Source organism: Heteronotia binoei, chromosome 11, assembly GCF_032191835.1.
Source record: "Heteronotia binoei isolate CCM8104 ecotype False Entrance Well chromosome 11, APGP_CSIRO_Hbin_v1, whole genome shotgun sequence".
Taxonomy (NCBI): Eukaryota; Metazoa; Chordata; class Lepidosauria; order Squamata; family Gekkonidae; genus Heteronotia; species Heteronotia binoei.
In genome coordinates this window covers 34556194-34581848 of record NC_083233.1, presented here as the reverse complement: position 1 = coordinate 34581848, position 25655 = coordinate 34556194, and the positions used below count along the sequence as shown (strand labels likewise).

The window sequence follows — 25655 nt, the reverse complement described above, 5'->3', positions numbered from 1 at the left end:
TTCTGTTCAGTTACCCCAGACTCCTCTGTGTGTCTTGCTGGCCTCAAAGCCCCCTCCCAACTGCCCCATCTTGCATCTGCCAGAGTTGGCTGTGTAGGAAGGGACAGGGGACGATGCCCCTGGGGTCACATTAGGTGCACTGACACAGACTTCTCTATGGACACTCAGCCACAGAATGCAAGAATTTCCCCAGGCAACTGGGCAAAGAAATCTAGCCAGAGAGCCAGTGCGGTGCAGTGTTTACAGACCTGGAATCTAACCTGGGAGATTCAGGTTCAAATCTCCCTCCCCTGTGTCTTGCTGGGAGACGTCTGGCGGTCACTCTCTCAGACTAACCCACCTCCTAGGGTCATTGCAAGGATAAAAATGGAGGCACAGAGAATAAAGTACACTGCCACGAGATCCTTAGAGAAAGGCTCCTGTACTAAATAAGTAACCCATCAAATTTGTTTCTTTCTTTGCCAGCAATATGATATAAATGGGAAGTTGGACTATTGCAAATGTTTGCGGCCTAACATCTGTGGGCATATTTGCAAAGCTGTGTTAGCTGTCCGTCCCCTTGTTCTTAAGAATTTTATTTTACAATGTGCCAAAATGATGCATATCAATTTACAGAACTCTAGTGTTAGCTGAAGGCTGCAGAAACCAAGAGGTCATCCAAAATACTGGCACTCAGTTCTCCAGGAACAAGTCACTTCTATCTCCACAGAAAAGGCAGAAGAAACAGTGGCAACTTAAGAGTTACCACTCTGGAAAATGCCAGGTTTCTGTCTGACCTGCTGCTGGCAGTCTTCCCCAGGTCAAAAAGGGCCAGTGTTTTGTCTACCTTTGGCCTTCCCATCAGACTGGCAGCTAATGACACTGTGGCTCCTGCTGTAAAATGAATGATAACCAGCCATTCAAAATGGCAAGAGCCGCAGTTCCAGGAGGCAGGCCCAGGGGAGTCTCAAACAGGCAAGAGAAAAAACACAACAAAACATCACACTCCGGAAGCTGTACTTGGCTCCCAAGCAGTGTGTTTAAGTGAGGAAGTTTATTATTGCATTGTTAACTTTTGGAGCATGGTGGACTGGAGACGCATGCTCCTAAGGGCAGCATCCACAATCCAGAATATCACTCATTTCTTCATTTTTGGTACAGATTCAGGCGTTCGTGGTAGAAGGCAACGTTTACAACATATGTTAAAACAATGTATGTATGGCAACTGTCACACTGCTTTAGTGACAACCCAAAGGCACATTTAGAGTAGAGAACTGAGGGGTTTTTTATAACAGTTGTCCAAAAGGACTAACTGACATTGCTGTTTTAATTTTCATTTAAAACTTCAGTTCTGCCTCACCCAATGGATCCCAAAACGACTCTTTTATTAAGTGGGACACAAGGGTGTGGAATTAGATTCAGCCAAAAAAAATAATCAAATGATTCAAATAGGCAATTATATACATACATTATTAGAGACATCTTGTAATAAGGCATAATACAATAAGGCTGTTGTTCACAAACCATTCAAACAAAGCTCCAGCACTCTATTTATATAGTGGCAGCAGGTAAAACATCCCATGAGAATGAGGACCACTCCAGGTATTCACACTGGTACTCTCTAGGCTTAGCACAACATTCAGAGAATGAAGTACTCACATACACGAAGGGAGGTGCAGTGGGAGAATACCCATAAGTCATGCTCCCAGTCTTTGCCAACTGGAATAGCTTACACATCCATACACATCTGCTCCACAAATCTAACATTTTGAGCACATACCTCTTTTCCTGTGGAAGACAAGCATAAGCAGAGCATATCTCCTATCTCCCACCAGTCAGAATAACGTTTTAGCACCCAGCATTCAAACAGTTCCTCAAACTAGTCCATATTTCTACATATCAGATTCAAACAAGATGAAGACCCATTTGCTTACTTGGGTTTTAGGCTGGAGCAGACACAACTGTCTCTCTATACAGGCCATGGCCTGCAAACTGGGACACGGCTTTGGGAACGTGGATTCTTTTCTTCTCTCTGGAACAATTTCCCTCTCCCTCCACCAACTGCACATCGCACATGTGTCAATGTAAACGACAGTTAGGACAAAGCAGGTTCCCTGGTAACCATGGCTTGGGGTGCTAAGTGAAACTCTTAACACTGGGAGGCAACGTGGGGTGGAACTACCTTCCAGGGGAGAGGAGGTAAGCAAGCATTCACAAAGCTGGCTTCCAAAATGTGCAAGTCATGGTTTTCAAGGAGCCAGCCCAAACTCTGCACTAGGCTTCAAAGAACAGGGACATCTGCAGCTGCTCTTACCAAACCATGGTGTTTTGGTGCTGCAGTGATCTGCTGTTGAAAATAGCATATTTGGGCTAAGACCAGTCTCCTGCAATTCAACACAAAACAGTCGCAAACCTATTCATATGAGATGACAACTCAATATGCACCAGTTGTTTTCCCTTTGGATCCACACGTGTCCATGTGCATCTTTTTAAAAAAACCTCATACATAAGAATGGAAAACTCTGCAGGTGCAAAATAGTCCTCAGCAGGTTGACAGAGGAAAGTGTTCAGCCTGGAGTGCCTCCTGTTTTTAAAACTGCTCATAGCCATTGCCACGATGTTTTCGGCGACCAACAAAATAAGCCATGAAAATCAGACACACTAATCCCGCCAGGGCTGCTGCCACCACAATAGGCACAAAGAAGTTGTCCACCTCTGGGCTGCAGTCTTCAGCTGGGTAGAGAAAGGGCAAGGAGTAAGGTTAAGCCTCTGAGCTTCCCTACCAGAGGATGAAACAGTTTTGCCCCCTTCCCATTTAAAGTGCTAACTGTAAGTTCACTCTATAGGTCAGAATATGGTACCCCAAGAAGAACCCAGCTGGATTACTCTATCATTTATTTTTGTGACAATAACCAATTTTTTGTTGTTGCAAAGAAGGCCAAGGAGGGTTTGTGACTGGCTGAGTAAATGTTTAAAATGCTGCTTTTTTCTAGAACTCCGTTTAGAAGGGAGACAAAACATTTTCAGGGACAAAGGTAAATAGCTTTATGTGCAGAACATTACTACAAAGTGGGAAAGACATTAGGCTGCCCCTCCATACATCATACAGTTAAACTCAGATCAACCCAGCAAGGAGGCTCCTGGAAACCAATGCAAGAGGCGCAAATTTGGGTAAACGATGAACAGCCACCACCAGCTCAGCTCCACTTTTGCTCAGCATTTCCTGAAGTAGCCAGCCACAAAGCTAAACTCTGGAGGTGCTCTACCAGTTCAGGTGCCCTCAATATGGTGTCCATCGAGAGGGGGGGGGGGGTTGCCGAGGAGGGCTTGTATCAGCTAAGTAGATTTTTAAAATGTTGCTTTTGGAGCAGCTGCTAGCACAGCACAAGGATATTCAATGAGTGATTGAAGTTAAGCTGTGTGTATATGCAAGAAAATATTTTAGAACAGTATATTTACTTTAAAAGGTATGAAGTTAAACCAAACTTCTACCTTAAATGCGGATGGCTTGCTATTAAGATACGTCTAGCCTTACTCCCTCAAGTCTGGAGGTTAGCTTCGCCTTTTGCAATGGCCCCTTTGAGGTCACCCACCACCCTGTGTCAGAACTCTAAAAGGAGCACATAGGCTCAAAAAGGTTGGGGATTTCCTACACTATTACCTGAACAAGGAAATACTTTGCAGATAAATATTTGAATTTGGATTAGCATTCATTATTGCAGATATGTTTCCTGCCACAAGGACCATAGGGCATTACAAAGACTCAAGATCGCCTGTTGTCTTTTGCACATATCAGGTAACTGGGAAATGCCCACTACTATCACAAACTGCATGAAATACAGACTTCAAGCATGTTATGAAGAAACACACTACCACTTTATGGCTGAAGCTAAGCAGATAGCTTCCACAAGCAGTCTGTATGGGAGATCCCCCAAAAAACTTTATACAGGTCAACTCTTTGTACATAACAGAGTGCACTGCAAAACTGCAACTGCAAAATCTCTAGCGGGGGTTTCAAAACCTGCCCCTCCTCAACTCTAGTGATATGATCTGTGAGCTACTATGGAAAAAGAATGGATGGCTGAAAATTAGTCCTGCCAGCTGAATGTGGGTAGAATCCATGGATTCCTGCACACAGTCCACAGAGACCCTTTGTATCTCTTTCTGTAGCTTGCCAGTATATTTGCATTGTAAGGGACAGATCAACATTCTACATGAAAAGTTCAGGGGGATTTTGAAACCAGGAACTGGCTTATACTTAAGATGATCCAAGTTCTGTTTCTGAAGGTTTACTTCAGAAGCAAGTGTAAGAGTCATTGAGAAGCTAGATTCATTGCGAGACCAGAGCTAGTGCAGGATGAACGAACAATTGAACTGTGGAATGTACCACTAGTGGACATAATGATGGTTGTGAATGGCTCTGAAAGGTGATTGGGCAGATTCATGGGAGATAGGTCCATTGATGGCTGCTGGCCACAGTGAATGAAAGGGACCTCCATTTTCAGACACAGCAAGTCGCCGAATACTAGCATTTGAAAGCAACATCAGTGGAAGGCTTTGGCTCTCTAGCTTGTTTGTTGGCCCTTCAACGTAACTAGTTGGTTATTTTTGCAGGACTAGGTCTTCTGCATCAGACCTGTGCTTGCATCTTTTGCAACAGTACTTTTTTAAGTGCAGCAGCTCACTTCTGTGACTGAGGAATAACCACATGTCAAGAGCTTTAGCAGCAGGGTCATCTGATGGCTGAGCAGGGAACTTTTGCCTGCTCAGTCCTGGGAACAGCAAGAGCTGCTTAGGCTCTTTTAAGTGAAGTTGCAATGCTTCTGTACACCATGGGTACCACCACTGGCAGAAAAGCCAGGTATCAACACAGCCTCCTGCAGAACATAGCAAGGCTGGTGATGGTCACTTTAGCTATTTCAAATCTCTCTGGCACAGCTTCTTCTGGACTTAACTTTTTTTCTTGCTACAACAGATATGTTACAAAATGGTGGAGTGGCTTGGACATTCATCATAATCATGCAACGCTGTGTTACATTCTGGCTTTTTGTTAGGATCAAGGACAGAAAAGTGAGCCAATCTGAAAGACAACTATCGCCAATTTCCTTTTTAAAATGTCTGACAAAGGCCATAAATGCTCATTTTCCTAGAATACACTGGTTGTACTTCCAAAACATGTAGCCTGCTCACTTGCAAGCCCATCCCCAAGTTTACTGGTACTTTCCGGACTGTATAGGAGTTTGGCTGTTTAGGAAGCCTGACCTTAGCAGATGACATTAGTCCAAGTAAACAGTTAATTACAGGAAATACAAGCATTCTGGATTCCAGCCGGGCAGTTTTGAAGATGGCCACATATGAGAGCTGGTGCAGCAGTTAAGTGTCTTGACTGCACCTGGAGAATCAGATTCTAGCCCTACTCTGCCTTGTCAAGAGCTATTGTGAAGATTTGGGCAGGGGGACAGAACCCGTGCCTTAGATGCCTAGACCAACTTTATGGAAGAACCATTGGCTTACAGCTAATGCAGTGTAGTGGTTACAGTATCAGAAGATTTGAGTTCAAATCCTCAAGTGCTCTGAAGCTTAATGGGTAATCTTGGATTGAATCACTGACCTAACTTCACTTACCGGGTTGCTGTGATACAATGGTAAAGACAAACCAAGTATGCTGCTCTGAGCTTTTTGGACAAGTTAAATAAAAATGTACTACATAGTTTTATCCTGCCTTATATATCCACCATATGCCCAATTCTATTGCCTCAAGACAGGGAGGAAGGACATGACCATTCTATTGCATTTATATACCACCTCTCAATGACCTACCCCCCGGCTATGATGGGTTGCTGAACAGCCAGCCACCAGCTTATACCATGCAATTGCTAGACACACTCCAAGCAGAAGTAATTTTGTTCAGTGCCATTGGTCACAGGTTGCAGGACAGTGCTGAACAGTGACACAGAAACTGCAAGGGTTTTCTGAGAACCTGGAGTCACCAAAGCAACCAGCTTAAAAACAGGCTTCTGCTCTCTTCCAACTTCAACAGCCTGTTAATATGGCAGGATATCAGGTAGATTTGTGAACGAGTCCTTTAAACAGCTACCCCTCTGCTGTGCCAAATAGGAGTAGTTCTTCAGACTCTGACAAGATTACATTGAATGCTGTCACCTGTTTTGGGCAGTTAAATGTATGCCTTTATCTGGTGATAAATGGCTTTAAAACATCCCATATACTTGAGGAGGCAGGTTTTAAGACTTGGAAGACAGAGTGTTCCCATCAAATGGTATCCAGAGTTTAAAGCGTTCCAAGATTAAAGCAACATTTCATCCTCATGCTAAAAGTGCCTGGCTGCAAAGGTTATGCCAAGAGAGTGGAAACTGCTGTAGCTTGTTAAGGGAAAAACAACCAAGGCATGCTACTCACACCCTATTAACTACCTTTCCCTCAGCACAGCTACTAATCAGATAAAGAGCAGAGACTAAATTAACTTTAGCCTCCTGCAGAGTTTTACCAGCATAACACTGGTGGATCAACAGATGTTTAAAGCTCACAAAGTTATGATTTTTCACATCCAGGATCAGCCACTGATAGATAAGAATCAAGGCCCACCTAGTCCAATGTTGAGTCTAGTGGCAATTTAAGACCAACAAAGCTTTATTAAAGGTGCGAGCTTCCGCGTGCACACACACTTCCTCGTGCACATCAGAATGAACTTAACAGTTCACATATAGACAGATGCCTCTACATAGGTGAACAGCAAATCAGCATACAACTTAATGAGGATGTTTTGACATATGCAAAGGTCAAGTAGCAATAACAAGCTAAGTCCACAGGATCACCATTTGTTTGGATTTAATTGAGGGGGAACAGCAAAGCAATAAATATGTCTAAATAAGAGACGGATGTGCAGAAGTGCCCTTTGTTGTTATGCTCCATTTGTTAACCTCCATTCCAATGTGTCTGAGGAAGTATGCGGTGCAGATGAAACCTCACACCTTGAATAAAACTTTGTTGGTCTTAAAGGTGCCGCTGGACTCAAAATTTGTTCTACTGCTTCATGCCAACATGGCTGCCCACTTGGATCTATCTTTATTCAACATTCTTTGCAAATCTGTCCAGCAATCAGTGTTCCCTCCAAGCTGTGCTAGTGTGAGCTAGCTCAGTTTTTTAGCCTCTGGCTCACACATTTTTGTTTTAGCTCAGGAAGGATGGCCCCAGAGCAAACTGAATTACGCAGCAGTTCACAAAATAAAATTTTTGCTCACAAGACTCCACAGCTTACAGAACACTGCAAGCAATTTATGTGCTTTGCCAGAAGTTGGCCTGTGGACTTCCTGGTGAGCTGCAGACTACTCGCCACTCAGCCTTCTTCAAAGTTGTTGCCTTCCAACTATTTCAGGGAATTGGGAACTTCTGTAGAAGCTCTGAATATTGGAAGAGACCCTGTGGCTGCACCAGCAAGGGTGCACTGGAGAAGCAGCGGCAAGCTTTTACAGCCCAAGCTGGCCTAGTACTAAAGTAAGCACCAGAAGATGCCACAGAATTCTTTGTAACCTATAGAGGGTTCTATGGCAGCACATAATGGACAAATCAATGTAGACAAGCATTTCAGCAAAATATAAAGTTCAAAAGCCACTCCTTTTTGAGCAAAAGAGTTCCCCACCTAAAGTTTTGTGATTGGTACAGCAGCAGAAGAGAAGCTTTCATGAAAAAGCCCCCCCCCCACCATTAATCAATGTGACCAAGTTTCCTTATGAATAGAAGAATTTTTATTAAAGCATTTTGTGCAAACAATGAATTTACATCCATAAGTAGAAATACAGTGTAGAAAGAACTTCAGCAGATTAAAGCAGACAGTGATGCCCTAGAAGTTTACATGAGCCAGTTAGAGCTTGGTGAGAAGTATAAGAAAATCAGCCTTTGCTAACGAGCAGTTCAGCCGCTCACTGGAGTGAGGGGTACATTTGGCTGTGTGGAACTCAATATGCACTGCTGAAGTTTTCAAACAGAGCTAACTGGCTCATGCTTCCTTACTAAGAAGCAGGTGAAGAGACAATGGGTATGATGTTATGCCGGCAGAGGTTTACACTCCTCTTTGTATCTGCAAGCCAAGAAGATCTCTAGTCTAGAAGAATTAACCACAAGCCAATTATTTGTTGGAAAGTATAAAGAGAAAGACAGCCGTGAATGGCCATCTTGTTGTCTGCTCAAGCCACAAAAAGATACTTATGGAAAGGCTCAAACACAGACTGATTTTAAGTGGAATTCAATTTGTATAAATCAAGGACAAATAATAAACAGCTCATTTTTTTAAAGGCAGAGCTACACTCTGCTACACATATACATTTGCTTGTGCAGCAAAGTACAAAGTGGTCAAGTTTAAGTTCCCTTTGCTAAAATTATCCCCCTTGGAGTTCATTCTGAACCACAGCAATTTGTCAAACTCTCAAGAAATTTTCCATTGGTTGATAACTCCCTTGCATGTAGAACACCAACAGTCACAAACACTACATATTTAATGCAGCCTGAACATCATAATTCCTACTTGCACAAATGCAAATTCAGCAGCAGACCCGTGACCTCACACTGTAATTATGTATGGCAGAATTTACTGCTGCTCATGCTCCGCCTCCCCCACATCCATCAAGTTCACGCCCAGTAACAAAAGTATCATAATAGGCAAAACGCAATCAGCTTTAAATGCACAGCTGTACACCCAAGCACACAAACCAACTAATACCTTCTCTGTAACAGACAACCTGACAGAAGTTTGTGCTGTTTAGCAGTTTTCAACAGATGCTGGCTTGGACATGGGAGTGTTTAACTAGGACTGCAGTTACAAAGCAATTTAAGGGCACTTCAAGGAACATAAAATTATCAATTTTGGTTTCGTTATTCTAAAGAGAGGCCCAGCGAGATGGAAGTTTCTGCCTGCCTCTGTGGGTGGTCACACCCACAAGATCAGGCTCTGCAGTTTTCTAGCTCACCACACCACATCAGATGCAGCTAGTTAGGAAATGTAAACTTGAGGAGTTTTCTAATGCAACAATACTAATAAAGGAAGCTTGCACACGCTTGCCCAGCTGGCTTTCTTGTGCTGAACTGGCTGTCAAGATATTCACTGGTATGGTGCCATTAGTGGGAAGAACACCACAAACACTGCACAGCGTGTGGACTAGAGCTCTGGGATTCCAAGCGGTAGTTTAACCAAGGCAGCCCAGGTTATCCTTCACTTGTAAACAATGGACTGCACAGGGCAGCAAGTACCAATTCCAGTTCTCCATGGGTTGCTCCGATAGTCTGATTTCAGTTAGGATAAATTCCGTTTTCAGACTGCTGCCTGCTTAACTGGTAAAGTTTTATATGCGACGTTTTTACATTAACAAAAATATATATATATATCTGCAGGTTTGAACTCGTAGCCTAAATTTCACCATGCCCATTCTCCAGTTTCATACATCTTATGAAATCTTTACAGGTCCGGAGACGCATCCTGGGGTGTGGGCACGCATCTCTATGCTTTTATGGAGAACCGTGAACGTGGGTAGCTGGGTTTAGAGTTTGCCCTTGCTTGAATCGCAACTGAGAGGAGCCTCGCAAGATTTACAGTGTCTGATATCCGGCATAGCCTTTTCTTCGGCCAATTACGTAAGCAAACACTATAATGACGATCAAGGTTACAAGGGCAGCGCCAACTGCAATCGGGATTAAAATGGTGTCGTCATCCAATGAACACTCCTGGGCTGCAGGCAAGAAAGGTGGTGACAAAAGGGAAAAAGATATTTGCCGAGAGCGATCCCCAAAAGGCTCTGCCTTGAAGCGGCTAGCATGAGAAGCCTCAATCCTAGAATGTAGTCGGCAGGATTCAAGAGTCCTATTGCCCCACCCTTCCACGGACTAGAATACAAACAGTCAAATGTCTTGCAGGCAACCAAATGGTTAAACTTTATATCCTTGCAAGATAACTTGGAAATAACTAAAATGTTTGATCTGTAATCCTGGCATGTCCATTGATTAGATCAGTGTCAAACTCCAAATGAGACAAAGGTTCAGAGGGCCTCTTAGAATAGGATGCTAGATGGCCATGGAGTCATCTGGCTGGGGCAAGGAGAGTTGTGAAAGCAGGACTGTCTCAACCGTCTTTCCTGGCAGTGTGACAAAGCTCAGAGAGTCCAATGTTATGTACTGAACTAGGTCATTCAATCTGAACGAAAATTTTTCCTGAGCCTGCTAAGTTACCAAGTGACTAGTAGCCATCTAGAAATATTTATATACTGGTGTTACTGTCTGTGATGAATTCCCCTCCCCCAAAGTCACTCTCTGCTATGTTTGCAGCAAAACCTGCCCTCACTGTGTAGCTTATAAAAGAAAGTCTGAAAAGAAGAAGAAGAAGAAGAAGATATTGGATTTATATCCCGCCCTCCACTCCAAAGAGTCTCAGAGCGGCTCACAATCTCCTTTACCTTCCTCCCTCACAACAGACACCCTGTGAGGTGGGTGGGGCTGGAGAGGGCACTCACAGCAGCTGCCCTTTCAAGGACAACTTCTGCCAGAGCTATGGCTGACCCAAGGCCATGCTAGCAGGTGCAAGTGGAGGAGGGGGGAATCAAACCCGGTTCTCCCAGATAAGAGTCCACACACTTAACCACTACACCAAACTGGTCTAAGGGGTCTTTCAAAGGATACAACAGATCTTAATACACTAGCAAAACAAACACAGAAATTTTAGCCTGAGAACGTACTTGGAAAGCTCTTTTAAAGGAGTACAGGTGTGGGGCAGGTGCTTTTCCTGACTGCAAGGCTGTATGGGTAGGAATTTCTATTACAGGGGGACCAGACCTTCCCTTTCTGGATCTCTTCTTTTGAGATCTAATGGCACAGATTGCTCAGTACAATTGCCACTGATATTTCGGATAATACCTGCAGCTCCAGTCAATTGCAATTTGGATTCAACTTGGAATCCAATGATTAAGGCTGGTCCCATGGCCCAGAAGTCAACTTCCGGTCAAGGAGATCAACTGGGTTCTTTATTAGCTTTTGTTCCTACCAGAAAGAACAAAACCTGCCTGGTTAGAGATTAATTCTTACCTGTAGAGTATTTGTTTTCTTTTACATCGAATGGCTGAACCCTTAGGTCAAAGATTTTTATTCGATATCCCTCCACCACGACAATAGTCTCTTCTTTCCTGCACATGTACGAACTGCCCACGGAGGCATCCCACAAATTGAGATGATTGTTCACAGCATGAAGAGAGCCTGGAGAAGAAATATTTCACATAATTTTGACAGCAACAGGTGTGGGATTTGAAAACCCAGTCATGATTTTAATAGTGTCCTGCAGCTAGGAAATCTTATCTTCAGTTAATCACTTGAAAAACTGCACGGCATGATATTCCAAACTGAATTTCTGGACAGTCAGGCAAACTCAACTCAAGAATAACTCAGCAAGCAAGACAAATTATTTGCTGGGTCATGGCTGATTGGTTCAAACCATCTGGCATCTTACCATTGGCAGGACGAACAACAGTGATGTTCACCCCTTTCAGGTAGAATGTTTCCAAGCTTGTGTTTTTCTGTTTGAAAGACAGAAACACCAAGTTTTAGTTGCATGCAGTGGAGACAAATAGCTTTAGGACAATTGCTTTCTAGTTTTGCTAATGTTTCAAAAGCCAAGCAACAACAGCAAAAGTTGCGGAAGGACGGATGGACTGCTGGTAAATGCCACAGTTATATTCCTACACATGGCCCAAGTGCTTTGCCCTTTATTAATGCATAATACTTCCCCACCCTTTTTATATTCAGTACTTGGTGGACTGTTACTGAGCTCAGACAAATTCAGCAAGGGTTGGTAGTACAAGGAAATGTTTACATCATAAGCTTGAGTGGAACGCAGAAGAATTTCCCACACTTCCAATTATTTCAAGCACAGAGAGGCAGGGTACGGGTTTTTTTTTAATGCAAGGATCTCTGTTCCCCACAATCTGAGGAGCAAACAAATTCACCCCTCCCTTTAAACCCAGTGATAGATGCCAAACTGGTATTTCAGGAACAACTACACAGAAAGCTGCCTTCTACCAGATTGGATCATTTGTACACTTAACCCAATAAGGAGTGTTTTATTTCTGGCAGTGGCTCTCCATAATCTTGGATAGACTATTCCCCACATCATGTGCCACTCAGATCTTTTACACAGAGGAACTGAACCTGGGACTTGCAATGTGATAAGTATGCTTGATACCACTGAGCTATAGTGCCCTCCCAGTAGTCCTACTTTAGCACTAAAAGGGCCGAAGGAGAAGGTAATGCAATGCTCACCAAAAGGAAAAAACTGAAGGTATCTCATATGCTTACTTACAACTGCAAAGAAGAAATCAATAATTATGCTGTCACTGTCATTCAGCTTGAGGTCTGCAAAGCTTTTACCACAGCTACCAGTAGCTTCAGTAGTGTTTGGATGAATATTAATAATCCAAGGGCTCTAAAAATTAAAAAACCACAGTGTTAGTAGCCACACTTACAAGTTTCTGCTGCCTAACAACTTTTGCACACAGCTGTGAAACTCCTCAACTGCGGCAGGACAGTACCACCTACTTATTTTCCAAAACCAGATGGCTATTTCTACCACCTCTTCCAGTTCCAAGGAATGTACCTGGTCACATAGCTGCTACCTCAGCAAACAAGCCTCATTAGTGTATCTCAGAAGCTTGGGCTCCCTCTAGAGGAGAACTGTGCTTCAGCAGCCAAGAAAGTACTACCATAAGGTGGAATAACAGAACATTGGCCTATGTTCTATTTTGCCTCGCTTTCACCATGTATGTTTGCTTTTTTGTTCTGCCCTGTTTTTCCTCCCTTCAGCACTCAGTTCACTTTCCGTTCATTGTTTCCCTGGGTTTTCTGATGATGCTTGTGTGTTGGTTTTCCCCTTGCTTTGCTTCCAAGTCAAGGTAATTCAAAAACATACATATTCTTGGATTCCCCCCGCCCTTTCCCCGTCCTTCGAAGATCACTCTACCTCCCACATTGATTTTTTTAAACAAGTGGCATGAGTCTAGCGATATGGGACTACTGTTGGTCTCATGCTACACGTGGTAAAAAAACCAGAAATGACTCCTGGCTGGGCTGCCCTTTCCCGGTGCAGACCTGCAGAATAAAGACACCAACAAGAAAAAAATGGTGTGTATGGCAGACACAGAATCTCAAGTCAGGCTTAAAGGCTTGACCACTCTGATTCTCTGTGGTAAGCTGTGCGTGCGTAATAGGCTACTGTCAGAAGATCCCCCCCTCCCATGCCCCAAAGGGTACTTTTAACCTGTGAAACCCACACACTCTTTCTCTATTCCTTTTGTGAGGAATATTTTGACTCAGCAAGCACACACTGTACAAAGTCATCCAGAAACCTTGAGCTCACATTGCTATAGCTGGAATGTAGGGACAATATAAAACCTGTTCTTTGGAGATGTTCAGCTGCAGTCCCATGCTTGCTAGGAGACAGGCTGTGGTACCAATGCTGACCGAGTAATTTCCCGTGACAGGTTTCTCCTCTGCTTCGGCAGTGGGCAGAGGAGCAGGTGACAAAACTGTTGTTTCAACAGTAGCAGCTGTAGTTGTTGTTGTTGTGGTGGTGGTGGTAGTAGAGACAGTTGTAGTAGAAGTAGTGGTGGTAGTAGAGGTTGTTGTTGCAGGCACAGTAGTGGTTGTCGTAGGCACAGTAGTGGTTGTCGTAGGCACAGTAGTGGTTGTCGTAGGCACAGTAGTGGTTGTCGTAGTTGTGGTTGTTGTGGTTGTAGTAGAAACAGTTGTGGCTGCAACAGAAACTTTGGCAGCATGTTCAACAGCAGAAGCGGCAACATCTTCATCACAATGAGTATCTAAAAAGGAGAGAGATAAGTACACAGTGGTAACATGTGAGCGTGGAAAATACTCAAAAGGAGGCACGAATGATTCTGTAAGATGTTGGCATTCATTAAAACCTATACCTAGTGGGTAACAGAATTCAAAATGTGTTATAGCCAAGGCTTTAGTTCTGTCCACATAAATTGGCAAAAGTCAACCAGCAACTTTAACCAAGGACAGCGGCAGAAGCAGTGGTACAAAGGGGTGCAGCGGTTTAGACCTGCAATGATGTTGATCTCAAGGGGTTTGCTACCAAGCCTTTATATCGGGGTGGCCAACGGTGGCTCTCCAGATCTTTTTTGCCTACAACTTCCATCAGCCCCAGCCATTGGCCATGCTGGCTGGGGCTGATGGGAGTTGTAGGCAAAAAAACATCTGGAGAGCTAACGTTGGTCACCCCTGCTTTATATGATGATAGCAATTTTAAGCTATATCTCTGGACTCAGACAGGGTAGATCAAGTTATCAAATGCATAGAAACTGAACTAGGTAGCAGCTGCCATTCACCTCCCCACCCCTCATACAGTATTAGAGAAAGTACTTACATGCGGCTGTCTACTCACATTGTGTACTTAAAGAGCCATTGTGAAGGAAAGCCTGAAGACTGACATTCCAGAGGTCATTTGTGACATTACCAGTTTTAACAGAATCCACATGATGACAGATGTACGCTGTATGCAATTTAATTGGATGCACCGGATACATTGCCGAGGTAACAATTGGCCCTGTACAGGACAAACCATGCAGGGAGGAGTCATTTATGCAATCTGGGTTCCAAGCCAAGCTCTATACCAGGGATGGCCAAACTGCAGCTCAAGAGTCACATGTGGCTTTGTCACACATATTGCGTGGCTCTCAAAGGCTCCCCCATCAGTCGGCTTGAAGAATGCATTTAAATTTAAAGTTGCTTTCTTCCCACTTCTCCTTCCCCCATCTATTTGCTTTCCTTCCTTCCTGTTTTGTGGCTCTCAGACTTTTGATGTTCATATCTTGTGGCTCTCAGACATCTGACATTTATTCTATGTGGCTCTTACATTAAGCAAGTTTGGCCACCCCTGCTCAATATTCCCTGTTCTTACACAGTACACTGACATTGGTGGACTGCTTTTTGTAGGTCTCATTTAGGTATTGACCACTGAAGCTGCCTTACACCAAGTCAGATCGCTGGTCTATCAAGGTAAGTATGGTCTTAGATTGGCAGCAGCTCTCTAAGGTTTTTCATCACCTATGATCTATTAACTGGAAAGGCCACAGATGAACATGGGACTTTCAGCTTGTAAATCATATGCTCTACTACTGAACCATAGCCCCTCAGGTTCTCAGGGAAGGTTCTCCGTTATCTGCAAGTTATGAGCCAGAGTTAACAGAACTCAAAGTTCAGGAAGGAAGTCACATTTGTGTTGCAAACAGACAATCAAGCTGACACAGAACTCCAACGCCCTATCAGATATGCAAGAGATCTGTTATCAACTTTCCCAATATGGTATTTCAAAGCTGCTGCAAAGGGCTACTAATCTGATTAGACAGGGTACTGTGCATTTTAACCATACATCGTGTGCTTCTTTCATTTTCTTGAACTAGATTAGCCTCTGAAGCTACTATCCCGTATTTCTCCCAGTGGGGCTAACAGATCTGGAAAACTGTTTAGTTCAGGGAATTGACATGGGAAGAAAGCGGAAGTTAAATACATACACCCCAGCTCTGCCTTCCTGATCAATTTAAGTAGCCCTACACAACTGCTCTGCAGCTAAGCTGGGACATCTGATCCTGGTCTCCAGCATTTGTTTTGGCTCCAGGAAACCTACGCCATGAGCTTTGGAAGGAATGCTGCATTTTACATACAGCAAGGTCAAGACACAAAAAAGAAAAGAAAAAGGAAAGAGGACATACGGCGCACCAAATTCCAAACTGTTCCAACAGAAGACAGCTTAGCAGCTGCCATGATTATCCTACTGCTAGACATTGGATAAAGAGTGCAACAGAAGAGTACCATCACTTCCGATATGCTGATTCACTGTGCTCTTTGTTTTCAACTTGCACAGGGATTCTAAGTTGATGTCATCTCTGCTAGACAGTCTAATTAGAAACTACTCTGCTTACGATCACAGCATTTAGGAGCATCCAGAGCAAAAATGTAAAATAGATTAGCAAGGTTCCTTGAGGAGATCTTTACAACAGATTCCAGCTTAATTGGCCAGGAAGATAATGCCTTAATGTCTCAGAACAAGATCACTTTAGTGTGAACACCACATGCTACAATTGTGGGAGGGTAGAACAAGCAGTAGTGAGTGGAGAGGTCATTTTAGAGTTCTTTCAAATCTTTTTAGAAAAAAATTCCTCCTTGCTCTTATTGATGCAAAGAGATGACTGAAGCTGTATGGGAAACCTCTGCCAAAGTCTTAAACTAGATGGGGATTTTAAGATTTGGCAGCATGGGTGGGGCTTCAGAGCCTAACCCCTCTCAATAAATGCTAAATTCAGCATTCTGCAGAAAAAAAGGTGCACAACATGGCACACTTTGTATAATATTTATGCAGTTTCTAAAACTCAGATTCTTGGGAGCAGAATATTAATTACCTGGACTCAGAGGTTTTAGCAAAATTAAGCAAAAGTCCAATGACTAAGCACATTATTACTTAAGGTGCCGCTGGACTTTTATTTTGCTACATACTAACCTCTGTAATTACAGGAGTTTGAGACCTGATCTCAGCTCGACAGTAGCGATGAGAAGAATCACAGCAGCAAAACTTATTACAGCAGAACTATTCCGAATCCCATGTTTACCTTTCCTTTTGGCATCTGGAAATAGTTCCACATCATTGGTATTGTAGATAAAGGTGATGTTTCCTTGGTAAGTATCATCTGTTTTCGCAAAGTTGATACTCCAGAAATTTCCTGCTCCAAACTCTATTGCTAGCAGAGGGCCACTGGTTTTATTACCACAAGTGCTTCCATCATAACTCACATTTTCTGGGAGTGTAAAGGCCTTGTTTCTCTGAAAGATGGCAGAAAACACCAGTTCCCAAACAATAATAAGCTTGGGTTCAACAGCCGGACCACAAGTTATCTCCTTTAGACACAATCCACCAAAATGCTATAGTTCAATTTTTGTTCTGTTGCCAGGTTGATAGGCGCTGCATGAGATCCATTTTCTACACTGGTTGTAAAGCTATAATTTTTCTTGAAGGTTTAACACAGATTGTTATCTAGGACGTCATTATAGCCAATTCTGAACTAGTCCTTCGAGCTGCGGATCAAAAATTCTACACAAGGCCAGGAATGCACAAAGGGATTTTCCTACAAACTTAAGGAAAGACCCAGGTTTGCAGAACAATCTGAAATCTAGTGAACAATCTAATGAGAAGGTACATCTGTAGCTTTAGAAGAAGATATAGAAAAAGATATTGGATTTATATCCCGCCCTCCACTCCAAATCTCAGAGCGGTTCACAATCTCCTTTACTTTCCTTCCCCACAACAAACACCCTGTGAGGTAGGTGGGGCTGAGAGAGCTCTCCCAGAAGCGGCCCTTTCAAGGACATGCTCTGCAAGAGCTATGGCTGACCCAAGGCCATTCCAGCAGCTGCAAGTGAAAGAGTGGAGAATCAAACCCAGTTCTTCCAGATAAGAGTCCGCACACTTAACGACGACACCAAACTGGCTAAGTGATGAATGCCCACCAAAATCTTGCAGGACTATATTACAAGATCTTGGCAGCCATGGAGGGTGGGTGTTGCTTAGCAGTCACAGCAGTACTGCTGAGCCTTGTTTTCAGTCAGTCAAAAAGGAAGGAAGCAAGGAAATGGAAAACAGGAGAGGCTGCCAAGGGTAGGACAGGAAAGCTGAAGTCTACGGTGGGGAGATGGATAATGGTAGAGTAGGAAGCAAGTAGGAAAAGGGGAGAGGAAGCAGTCTGGGGAGGAGATACAGGAAGAAAAAGATATAGGAAGAAAATGAGATGTCCCCAGAGTCCTTGCTGGTTCCTCACTACTAAATCATTCAGTTACCACATAGCTGTGCTTGGCACCTGGTTTTTTGGGCCACTGTGTGACACAGAGTGTTGGACTGGATGGGCCTTTGGCCTGATCCAACATGCCCTCTCTTATGTTCTTATGTCAATTCTAAAATATCAATATTTTTAAAGAGTTGGTTTTAATTACAACTTTCACTACTTTAGCCTTGGACATCAGGATCTATTCTTGGCGCACACTGGTCTAAGATTCTACAAAGAAATTTAAAAGCACAAACAGCAAAATGTATGCAGGTTTACTTACATATTCACTAACATTGGATTCATACTTTATTGAGAAGTTCATCATCCATCTTGCGTAGAGACATGTGGAGTTGGAGTCATCCTTCACTTCTACATCGACCGTATACATCTCTGACGAAGCTGGAATGTTATTTGCTTGTTAAGACAACATGAACCACTTGTTCAACGCCAACTTTTCATTTGTACTGCTTACTAATAGTTCATTCTTTTCTAATATTCATTTTCTACTTACATTCACCAGAATAAAGTTCAGGTTCATGATGTCACAAGTTACATGTTTTAGAGTTAGTTCCACAAGAGTTTTTTAGGCCACTCATTTACCAGATGTCTCTTCAAATGGTGTGTATAAAACACTTCATTCCATGTTCTAATCTAGACCTCCCTAGGCCAGTGAGCAATCTGCATATTTTCCAAAAGTATAATACAAAAGAAGTCTTAAGTTCCCGCCAATGGAGTCCAAGAAAACCCTTTGCCCGCTGCTTCTTCTGCCAACGGATCACTGTACAACAGCCATATATCCTTGCATATTTCAGAATATTCTGGAGTGTCTACTACAGTGTGTGTTCGATGTGAGTTCTTTCTTGCTCGGCTGGAATGTTTCATAACCTTGCTTGAACTATGGTTACCTATTAGTGTACCCAAACTTTCTCTACATTTTGTTCTTTAAGGATCCTTTGCCATTTTGTCAGGGAACCCCTAAGTCAGTGGATCTGGATGTAAGCACAGAGTCACACGCCTTTGTCAGAAGGACCACAAAAATAAGAGGAAGGAATAGGGTGAAAGAGGCAGTTTGATGGTGGATTGGGTCTTTGTCCTGCACAAAGAGGCCATAAAATATAGCTAATGGCCCAGTAATACTATATATTTATAAATGCTAAAGTTGGGGGGGAAAGTCAGCTCATTAAATGCTATTCTTGCATTTATGCTTGTTAGACAGAAAAATAGCACAGAGCTCCTTTGAAACTAGATCCTGAGAAATACAGTACATTCACAAGTGGGCTTGCTTCAACAAGCTTGTGCCTTAAGCACCACTTGAAGGACTGGTCTGCTGCAGAGAATTCTGGGTCATTTCTAGCTCAGTACATATGGAAGACACAGACAGTGCCTCTATTAGCCCATGTGAACAGAGAATGAACTCCAGAACAACCACTGCCTTTGTTTTACATGCTACTGAGAAACACTAGCAGTACTGAACAAGCTGCCTCTCAGGGAATCTTGCTCTGGTTACTGATTTTGTCATATAAGAGTCCTGATAAGCCTTGGAGAAACCACGGGTTTTCCTGGAGCACCACTTGAAAGCCGCTTGATTAGACACTGTGCATCTGAAGAACTCCTTGGGTCTAGGATGCCTGGACCACATCCAGAGTAGAAGTTGCCCCACTATTTGTTGCATCACCCCTTGATGCATTTCATGATGCTGCTCTTAGTGTATTAAAACATGTGGGGAAGACACCAGCTGAAGAGATGGGTGTTCTCATTTAAGGAATGAACAGTTCTAGACTTGGCTGGAAGAGTAGATTGGCTTAAGGCAGTGTGATAACTAACAGCAGCTCTGCTCAGCTGGCACCCTTGGTAGCCATGACAAGCTCGGAAGAGCCATTCTGCAAGAGGAAGAGGAGGCTTTAATACCTCCTTTCATGTGTCAGCAAAACTCAGCTAAGCCCGGAGATGATTAGACCCCCCCATGTGGCTGATGTGTATGCCCCTGGTCAGTAACTAACAGTGCCTATATTTTCAGCCAAGCAAGGGCAGGAGGGAGAGCAGCAACATCAGCTCCATGCACAAGACAAAAGCACAGCCTTTTAAACCCACAGAGCATAAAATAAAACCCCTTTCATGAAGCGTGTATAGCAATGCTTTTGGAGTGCTTGAAGCTACCACTTCCCCTCACAGCTGGTGAGCATCTGAAGTGTTTACTAAGTGAGGGACTTTGCTGTTCATCGTTCACATGAGAGGATCTAGAGTCTGCTGTCTGGAGACTGATCCCTTTGTGGAAGGTTTTCAGCATGCAGCCAAAAATAGCTGACAGGAGTGCAATGGCCTTCCAAAGAAGAAAACAATTACATTTATTTATTTATTTAAAATCCAAAGCAAAACACAAATCATAACAACATTAGGACCAATCAAAATACCACAAAAGAGTGTGTGTGCTTATGAAAGCCCCAGAACTCTTGCCATAATGGAGGTTTGGTATGTAATAAATTAAGGAGGGTGTTAGAGAAGGAATGAACAGCCCCGATCCTGCAGCTTGTAGGATCTTACATGGGAACATGTTGCACTGAAGAATTAGTGATGGGTACAACACGTTTCAAACACAAAAGCCAGGAGCCAGAATGACAGAATTCTCTGGGTTTTACTGCTTCACCCAGTTCTGGAACAAAACAGCTCTTTTCATTTACTGAGGAGCAAGTGCTTCCACTCAGGCAAGGTAGGCCAGTAGAAACCTCCATGTTACAGATCAGAAAACATTCTGGGGTGGTAGCTTGAAGTCTCCTACCCACCATGGTGCCAAACTGAGATTTAAACCAGAGATTGTAGTACTGCATATAGCTGAAGAGAGCAATATTCCTATTTAGCTGATTTTTTTGAAAGGTAACGAGTAGAAGCAAACAACAGTTCTACTAGAAACTTCATTTTTCAGCCAGCTGATTGGCAGCATGTTTTTCCTAACTCCTCTAGAACAGATCTGATGCAGATGGGATGAGACCACAAGCTACTGCCTATTGCATTCTTACTGAACTACAACTTAAACTTCTATTTTAAAAGTATCTGTTTTTAGCCATGACTCCTTCCCAACCTGTGAATGAAACATGTTGAGCATCCTTGCATAAGGCTTGGAGCTAGCGTCTTATGTTTTATGAATTTGGTCATCACGGCAGAACATGTTCCAAGTGCCTACAAAAGGAAAACACAGAAGCAGAAACCAGCTTCAAGTATACAGCACCCCCTCCCCCCACAGTGAGAAACTCAACTTTCCAGCAGAAATGGAGAAGTGAAACCTGTCTTCACTTTCACTTGAGAGGCAGCACATCAAGAGCCACACACTTTACGTCATATTTTCTATGCTACTATTAATTTAAATCTTACGCAATTAAGCACTGTTTCCACTTTCCTTTTGGGTTCTTAAAAAGCTGTTAAAGGCCTTGAGTCACCAAACGCCTTTGCATTGTCAAATGCCGTATCCGTGCCTGCAGGAAAAGACATGCTTCCAGTTCTATCCACTTTGTTTCAGACACTCCACTCTTACACAAAGGGCTTTCAACACCCTTCTTACGGCTGGAATCAGATGTGGGGTGAAAGGTTTTCCCATGAAACTGCTCTAATGCTTTGTTTTCCCATGGAAATGTTCCCATTTCTAAAGATTCCCAGTCATGACAATGAACGCACACTACCACAAAGAGTTTCAGGCAATTACACCTAGAAATTGTGCAAAATAATACATGCATGTTCCAGTAATTTTTAAAAAGGAAGGATTGGATTCAAACAAAAGTTACAAATTCACTGGTTTGCGTTTTATTTCGCCTGCGGTCTTACACGTCTCTCCTCACAAGGTGGAAGACAGTGTAATCTTCAATCTGATGTGGACTTAAGTATTGTCACAGAGAGATTGCGAAACCAAGATGTCCCAGCAATCTCTCTGGAAGATCTGTGAGTGGGGGGGAGGAGTAGCCCCTCCTTCCTTACCTAGGTAACAGCAGCTTTTGGGAGAAGAAGATTAGGTAAAACCCCCTTCCCCCCAGCACAAATTAAGAGCTACTCTGAATTTAAAAAAAAGAAAGATGCAAGCTGGGAAAACCATGGGTCACCTCTAGGCTGGATCCAACAAATGTTATGGCAAAAAGCCAGCTCTGGTCAAGTTTTGCCACTTCTTCCCACTTCCCAATCTCAAATATTGCGAACTGCCCTTTTGTCCAGATGCCAAAGTAAAACGCATCAATATGGTAATCAAGTCTTGGCTTACAAATGCCTTTTCCTCCACCTCTCAGCCAGGCCTCTTGCCCTTTTCATGCAGCTGTCTGCTCCACCGCATTATGACGGGAACAACCATCTTCAAACTCACCTCAGCCAGCTCCCTGCCACCAGTTACCACCCTTAAAAACAGCTCAGCTATTGATGGTCCAGCCAGTCACCCCAAGTCTTTCATTGGGAAAATGCTGTAGGAAGTGCTTTAAGTGCAACTGCACAATGCTCAGACTCCTACCCGCATTTCATTGTTTTAGAGCGATGGGAAGGGGGAGAATATCAAGTGGCACTAATTAGTCTATGCAACTGTTTTCAGAGCTGCAATATAAGTGACAAAGGAGCTTCTTTTAAGAGAGCATAATTGCTTTGATGCCTCCAGAGGCTCCTCCCAGAGATTTTTTTAAAAGTTAGTGTCAAAACAATTCTGTCATCTCTCTCTCACACACAGGGAGACAAACAGCACTAACTAGGGAAGGGATAATTAATATTCTGTTTGGTATTTTCCCTGCAGCCTAGTCTTCAGGGGCAACACAAGAGCTGAACTAACAGGTGCTGTTACTTGTGGGCAGAGCTCCCAACTATAATCAACTGTACCGCTTGGAGCAGAGGCCTCTGCTAGGGCACCATGCCGTGCTCCTGGACACCATATTTCAATTTCAGTCTGATGAAAAGTCTCCCCTCTGAATACACTGTGGTGATGCTGCTGGGTTCTTCTAATATTATCCAAACACAGGCATTGTTGTTTGCTCCCTTCTTTTTACCGGACTTGGAGCCCTCCACCTTATTTCGGCATTCATCTGTGTTACGCTGCTTCCAGCTTACTGAAAAGCATGACTCTGCACAGCGGGGACAGCTTAGAACACAGTGAATGTGCTTTTTCCTTAGAATAGCTGGATTCTGAACCCAGGGAATTGCAAGCCTATCTTAAGCTGCCAAGTGCCCGTAGGATGACAGCCTTGGTGAGACTCCTACAAAGTGCTCCAATGTTTGTGCTACTGCCCAGGTGTTGGCATAAAGGCAATTCATATTGTGTGTTCTTTGTTGTTGTTGTTTGCCATCAAGCCCCAGCTGACTAATGGTGACCCCAATAGGGTTTTCAAGGCAAGAGGTGGTCTGCCATTGCTTGCCTCTGCGTTGTGACCTTTGTATTCCATGGAGGTCTCCCATCCAATTGCCAGGGCTGGCCCTGGTTAAACTATGGAGATCTGTGGAGATTGCACTAGCCTGAGCTATGAGTCCTTGGGTTGATCCTAATAGGAAGTATTACATGGATTATCTGCTTGGTATTTTGGATTTTACTTTTGGACCAATGTGGCTATCAACAGCTTGTCTATTTGATGTAAGGTTATTCATAAATGCTTCATATTTATTTGAACAGTGTGGTTTTAGTTGATAACTAGGGTCAGGTCAGCAGCTTCTCCCAGCTGAGGAATCAGCCAGAATATAAAACACTAGCTAATCCTGGATACAAGCCCCTCCCCCAGCCGAGTGCAGGGGTCCTTTTGATGGTAGAGAGAAAGAGAAAAAAGACAAAATCCCCCTTAAACCCACATAGCTGTCAACAGCCATATATTCCATAGATTTCCCATTACCAAAACACACAGATCTCAAGAGTATGCTACAGGCATCTCTTGGCCTTGTCTACAGTTCTATAAGACAAGCATTCCAAGGATATGGCTACTTGGTTAAAAGTAGCTCCCCCCCCTCCAACTAGCTACTCTAAAAACACCACAGACTACCTCCTCTGAAGATACAGCATGACTGAAATGCAACAGAATAATGGGGGGGCGGGGAGAGGGAAGAAACATGCACCAAGAGTAAAAGTAGCTTAAATTCCTTACTAGTACTTCCTTGGGACCTGAACATAACAGTTGTCAGATCCCACCTGAGATGCTGTCTTACCAGCACTGAGCACAACAAGCTCATACCAACTTATTCTTTCAGTCACTGGGTGCAATCACACACGCTAAATAATACACTTTCAATCTACTTTCCAATTGGATTTTACTGTGCGAACTAGCAAAATCCAGTTGAAAAGTGCACCGAGAGTGGGTTGAAGTTGCATTATTTAGTGTGTGTGGCCGCAGCCACTTATAAGTCACATCAATGCCACCTAGGGTTGCCATGACATGGGGAAAGGGGAAAGCTTGCCAGATCCAGGCTGAGAAACTCCTGAAGATTGGGGATGGAGCCTGGGGAGGACAGGATTCTCATCCGTTTTCTCCAGGGGAACGGATCTCTCTAGTCTGGAGATGAGATGTAATTCCAAGAGACCCCAGGTCCCACCTGGGGAATGGAATCTCTGATTGCCCCCAGAAGAAGTTACCTATTATTTCTCTATGCAACAAGACGATCCCTACAGTCTCTTAACACAAGGAGAGTAAAGAGCTTCGCTGGAACGTACGGCAGTACACGGACTCACAACGAAGACACAACAGCACCCTCTTCTCCTAAAAACCAGAATCGCTTTCAATAGTTTGCCTTTCAAAGGAGAGAATGAAAGAACGGCTACCGAACCTTTACTCCAGAATCACGCTTTTTTTTTTTTTAAGACCTGCCAGTGGGTGGAAATGATCCAACTTCCACCCCACCCTTCCCCGCAGGAACCTGCCTCCCTCCGAGGCACCTCTCACCGGAGCCGTCGAGGAGCATGAAGACGAAAAGGAGGAGCCCACAGCAGAGCGGACCCAGGAGGCGGCCAAGTAGAGAGCGACGCGTCTCCATGTTCACGCCACAGCCGAGGCTGAAGGAAACGAAAACAGAGCCCACCGGCAACAACAGCCCGGCTGAGAGCCGAAACCAGTCATATGAGCAGAGGCAGGGGAGAAGAGGGAGGAGGAGCCTTCTGGCGCTAGCCAATCACAGCGCCGCCCTGGCTCGGGCGTAGACTCTGTGGTTCACATCTCAAATCGCCTCCATGATCAGACGAGGGAGGGTGGTAATCTTTCAAGGCAGTTGCAGCCTTTTCAGAGCGTTTTATACGCTGCTTTGTGAAATTAGCCTGCCTGTGTAAAGTTTTAATCGTTTTTTGTAAAACGTGTTAGTTGTTTATTGTAATTTGGGGCTTTTCCTGTTGTTCTGAAGCAACAGAATAAAATTTGAGTCCCGTGAAGTGGGCATGCACATGAAAGCTTATTCCCAGAATCAAACTCTGTTGGCCTTAAAGGTGCCGCTGGACTCAGACTTCGTTCTTAGATCAGTGAGAGTTTTATAACTAAACGTCCCAAAGAACGGCAGCTTTTTCTTGGAAGCAATCTTCATTGAAATGACTGGATCTAAATATTTCAATTATTATCCCTACTGAGCATTTATACGGGCCCTTCTCATGTATGTTCATTCGTGCAGGTTCAGTGGGGCTTTCACCCCTTCCCTGTCGGTGTGCCTACGACTGAAAAGCGCCGTGCGGTGCAGCGAATACAAATGAACAGACGTAAAATCAACTGCCATATGTCTTTTGGATGTTAACTCTCTCGTGAAGGAGGCGGGGACGGCGAACCAAACAATTAAATCGAGCTGCTGCCGACAGAAAACGCTGAGTTAAGGCTGTCAAACAAG

General features: G+C 43.7%; 1 protein-coding gene across 1 annotated transcript; it reads right to left on the bottom strand.

Annotated features, from left to right (window-relative positions):
• Window positions 1-1014: 1014 nt before the first annotated feature.
• LOC132579304 (lysosome-associated membrane glycoprotein 2-like) lies at window positions 1015-24873 on the bottom strand. The gene is made up of 9 exons (XM_060249585.1): window positions 24734-24873; window positions 18139-18257; window positions 16650-16860; window positions 14429-14590; window positions 13417-13841; window positions 12329-12451; window positions 11480-11546; window positions 11062-11229; window positions 1015-2712 (listed from the first exon to the last, which is right to left on the bottom strand). The coding sequence occupies exons 1-9, from the start codon at window positions 24822-24824 to the stop codon at window positions 2570-2572; spliced, it is 1509 nt and encodes a 502-aa protein (XP_060105568.1). The 5' UTR covers window positions 24825-24873; the 3' UTR covers window positions 1015-2569.
• Between the last annotated feature and the right edge of the window lie 782 nt (window positions 24874-25655).